The sequence below is a fragment of the Olea europaea genome, chromosome 21, assembly GCF_002742605.1.
Source record: "Olea europaea var. sylvestris chromosome 21, O_europaea_v1, whole genome shotgun sequence".
Lineage (NCBI taxonomy): Eukaryota > Viridiplantae > Streptophyta > Magnoliopsida > Lamiales > Oleaceae > Olea > Olea europaea.
In genome coordinates this window covers 14,626,126-14,630,393 of record NC_036257.1, presented here as the reverse complement: position 1 = coordinate 14,630,393, position 4,268 = coordinate 14,626,126, and the positions used below count along the sequence as shown (strand labels likewise).

The following is a 4,268-nucleotide window of genomic DNA, read 5'->3' as shown; positions in this document are numbered from 1 at the left end:
AGAGTAGATTGCAACTGCTAGGGTTTTTTTCTTGTGCCAACAAGAATAATGAATACCTTATGGACCTCAAACCCTAGCTGTGTATATATATAAACCCAAACGGATCCGGTCCGGTCCGATCCAATATTTAATTAATCCAATTAATCAAACCCGGTCCGTGAATTAATTAATCCAATTAATTAATTCAGGATTATAAATAACAAATTCAATTAAATAATTTATCCAACGATTGTTAAATTAATCAATTGACAATTTTCAGTCTTCCAATTCTCTTTTGTGTGCGACCCATTAGGTTCCCGACCACGATGCCTAACGTCGTGAAATATTATTTTGATTTAATCAAAATTGATAAATTAATACACCCTTTTAATTTATCGTCAATTCACATTCGCCGTCTCTGATTGACATCTAACAATGTATCAGGGCAATACATGTGACGGAAAATGTCACGTGGTATGACAAAACCAAATTTGTTCGTTTACCGTGAAACTATTATCCCTTCGTCAATACGATCCGATCAATTACGAGATATGGAATTGTGTCAATCCCGATCATTGATCATATCTTTCACTCCACTATTAAGTCAATATAAATCGAAAACTCCTTTTCGACTTATGAGTACACCTTGGCCAAGGATTTCATCATTTACTTAATTGAATGAAACGCAGATCATAATCTCCTACTATCTAAGAGTGACGAATCCTTTATTGATCAATCACAACCTTTAAAAGAGTACCATGTACATTGTGTTGTTATGGATTAAACGACTACATATTATAGATATCAATTGATAAGCTAAGATAAAAAAATAAATAAATGCAAGAATAACATGCTTCACCCTTTACTCTCGAATCGCACTGTATTGAAGAAGAGAAGTATAGTGTATTATTTTCATAAGGTATCATGACGACCTCAAGTCAAAGGACCAATTCCACTACCGAATGTTAGAGATTAGCCACTGACACTCAGATAGTTATCCATGTGGAATCTCTTAGCGGGTCTCCAATATTTGTTCTATAACAAAATATTAACGTGTTTGTATCACTTTAAGTGAGTCATTCTCTTCGTAATTTACTAATATAAGAACAACATAAACATTTCTCTTTGGTGTATTGTTTCTAACATGACAATCGACTAAAATATATCAAGGGAATGATATACACAATTTTGCTTCAAATTGGGCAAAATACATGGAGTAACAATCATGTGATTTCAACTATCTTGAATCAAGTTCTTTGGCTCACTCAAAACATACTTCGGCAATTCATATCTTGTACCTACGATAAAGGCGTTTAGGGGTAAAAATACACTCCATACCCGACATTTGCACTAAAAGGGGCAAAAAAAGAGAAGTAGTAGTGAATTGTGAACTTAGTTATGTACCTCTTTCATCGTAACAAACTGTTAAATCTGTATTCTGGACTGTGATCCTAGCATCGTTCACAATTGTTTGTGCAAGACTTGGATCAGCTTCAGCTGCTGCACGAAGTGCATCCCAAATTTCTGGTACAAATGCAGATTGCAATCTAAGATTTTCCTCATAATTAAATGTTGTGCAGACGAAGCAAATTGAGTTTTAAGCAAAATATAATAAACATGAGAAATTTATATGGTTCAGCACCTCAGCCGCCTATAAAAGAGTACCATGTACATTGTGTTGTTATGGATTAAACGACTACATATTATAGATATCAATTGATAAGCTAAGATAAAAAAATAAATAAATGCAAGAATAACATGCTTCACCCTTTACTCTCGAATCGCACTGTATTGAAGAAGAGAAGTATAGTGTATTATTTTCATCTCTACCATGAAACACCAAATGGAGGCTCGTCCTAATAACCTTTATGTAGTGGAAAAAAATATTGGGATAACCTAACAACACGTGTAAATTAGTACCTGTAACACTTACCCACTATTTGGTTTAACTAAAAATCAGACTTTTAGTAAATTTTGGTAAAAGCTAATGAAATGTGTGTTTGAAATTAAGAATTATGGATCCCACGAATCGTGTGGTCAAGAATTATTTTTAACTTTGACTTATATTTTTATCAACTATTTTTTGCTAAATCAAATAGGGGCTTAAAAAATTTAATGAATAGGAAACAATATATTAGACTCCACACATCCAACATATAATAGGACAATATGTAATCTAAATTCTTGGCATTGTCCTAGGATAGTATGTTCTAGTCAGTGGCGAATCTAGGATTTTGAGTCGGCATGGGCAGTCGTTGATTGTCGACTATCAGCCGCAATAAAGTATTAAGAGCCTGTTTAATGTGTTTTTTTTAACAAAAAATACATTTTGAAATAATGATTTCATGGAGAACGTGAGGTCAAAAATAAGAAAAAAAGTTTTGAATTTGCGTGTAATATTATTTTATTGAAAATTTTATGATTAAAAATAAGATAGATAAAAATGTATTTTGAAAAAAAAAATGAAAATGAAACAAGGCTTAAAATTTAACCATAACAATTATTTTGTTCATATTGAACATATATAATTGTATTATAATAATAAATCATATATTCATCAAATGACATTGTTGTCAAGTATCGTATAATTTAAAGGAAGAGCATGATTTTGAATCTTTATAATTTTATTAAACCTAATAAATGTAATATATATTATTTTGTTGAGTTAAGTGCCAAAAACAATAGATGCCACATTGGTCAGACTTTCAATAATTATAGTAGAGGTTCAAGGTTTAGTTCTTCGGAGGACTTATTCTTTCGGTGTTTTTCAATATTGCATTTTGTTCATCATATTTAAACTTACCTATCCGACCACCATAGTGAGGAGCAGTGTCCCAAAACTCTTCTCGTAGCTGTATGAGTTGACTCTTTGTTATAAGCTGAGGATGCTTCCATGGTTTTGGTTTTCTAATCTTTTTTACGTTTCCTGTAAAACTCAAGTGCAAAATAGTACATTATCAGTACCAATGCTAAGAGACTCAGAAATAGAGCAATCAATTTTTTGTAGATGCTCCATATCTAAGCTATCAATCAATATCCTAAAGCAAAAAAAAATTTATAAGTTCTTCAAATTTGCTTCATTTATAGTCCATACGGCATTGGCTAATACAAAAATTCGACAGCAAGAAACAGTGAATCCCAAGCATTTGTGAGTAAATCATACCTAATGAGTTCGTGTTTTACATGTTGAGGTCAAAATAAACAGATTTGACGCAATTATCGTGACCAAGATCAATATATGATTTGTGGTGATCATCAAATGCAAAAGACCAAAGATTTGGAATACAAAGAAAACATAAAAATTTTATGGAGTCACATGTCTCGCCTTTCATCTGCGAGGATCCAGCACAACCCATATCTTATAATTGCGCGAAATGAAGTAGATTCAGATCTGAAGTCCAATAAAGTTGTGTTGTAAAAAGAACAGTTTATGAAGTTCACTAAGATCTTTATTGAAGTGCATGTGAGTTTGAGTTGATGGGAGAGAAATGAAAGTTCGAAGTTTCAAGTAGTCAATTTATGGTTGGACATTTTTATCTAAATTAATCTTAAATATTAATGAATAAACGAAAACTTGAAAAAAGCAGAGTTGGCTTGAATAATTCCAAAATCATAAATCCAAGAATTCATCGAACTATATTTTCGAATCTTGAGTTATTGGTTCGGTGAATAACCATCCTTTTCTCTGGTAAAAGTTTATCGTTTTTGGATAAAAGTGTGTCAATTTTGCATGTAATTTTAATTTGACAATAGGATGGTAATTCACTTATAATTATTGACTGACAAATTGTGTCCACAAGAAAGACCAGATTTTGAGTAAGAGAAAAAGGTGGAGTTAGTAGTTGAGTATCATGTTCTATTCTCGTGATGACAACTGCAAAGGTTGTAAGGAAAGATTAGGATTGGCTTTAGTACAACTGTGTGGAGTTGTGAACCATCCAACATTGTTATTTCCTGAAAGTTCATATACATAGTCCCCACAAAGTTATATAAAAATTAGGAAATCTCGAGAGAAAATGAGGATTGAGAGAAAAGAAAGAGATAACCATACACAGTCGAGTTGAAGATCAAGTTGGTCTAGTAGGGATCATTGTTATTTCCTGAAAGTTCATATACATAGTCCCCACAAAGTTATATAAAAATTAGGAAATCTCGAGAGAAAATGAAAATTAGAGAGAAAGGAAAGAGATAACCATACACAGTCGAGTTGAAGATCTAGTTGGTCAAGTAGGGATCGAGTTAACCTATGTTAATTTTATGCTACTGCTGCATAACTTTATATATATAAC

At 32.1% G+C, this 4,268-nt stretch overlaps 1 protein-coding gene across 1 annotated transcript; it reads right to left on the bottom strand.

The window, feature by feature from the left end:
* Positions 1-1,080: 1,080 nt before the first annotated feature.
* LOC111370317 (ubiquitin domain-containing protein 1-like) lies at positions 1,081-3,482 on the bottom strand. The gene is made up of 4 exons (XM_022991991.1): positions 3,305-3,482; positions 2,783-2,905; positions 1,384-1,503; positions 1,081-1,277 (listed from the first exon to the last, which is right to left on the bottom strand). Exons 1-4 carry the CDS (start codon positions 3,333-3,335, stop codon positions 1,213-1,215), a joined length of 339 nt encoding a protein of 112 aa, XP_022847759.1. The 5' UTR covers positions 3,336-3,482; the 3' UTR covers positions 1,081-1,212.
* Between the last annotated feature and the right edge of the window lie 786 nt (positions 3,483-4,268).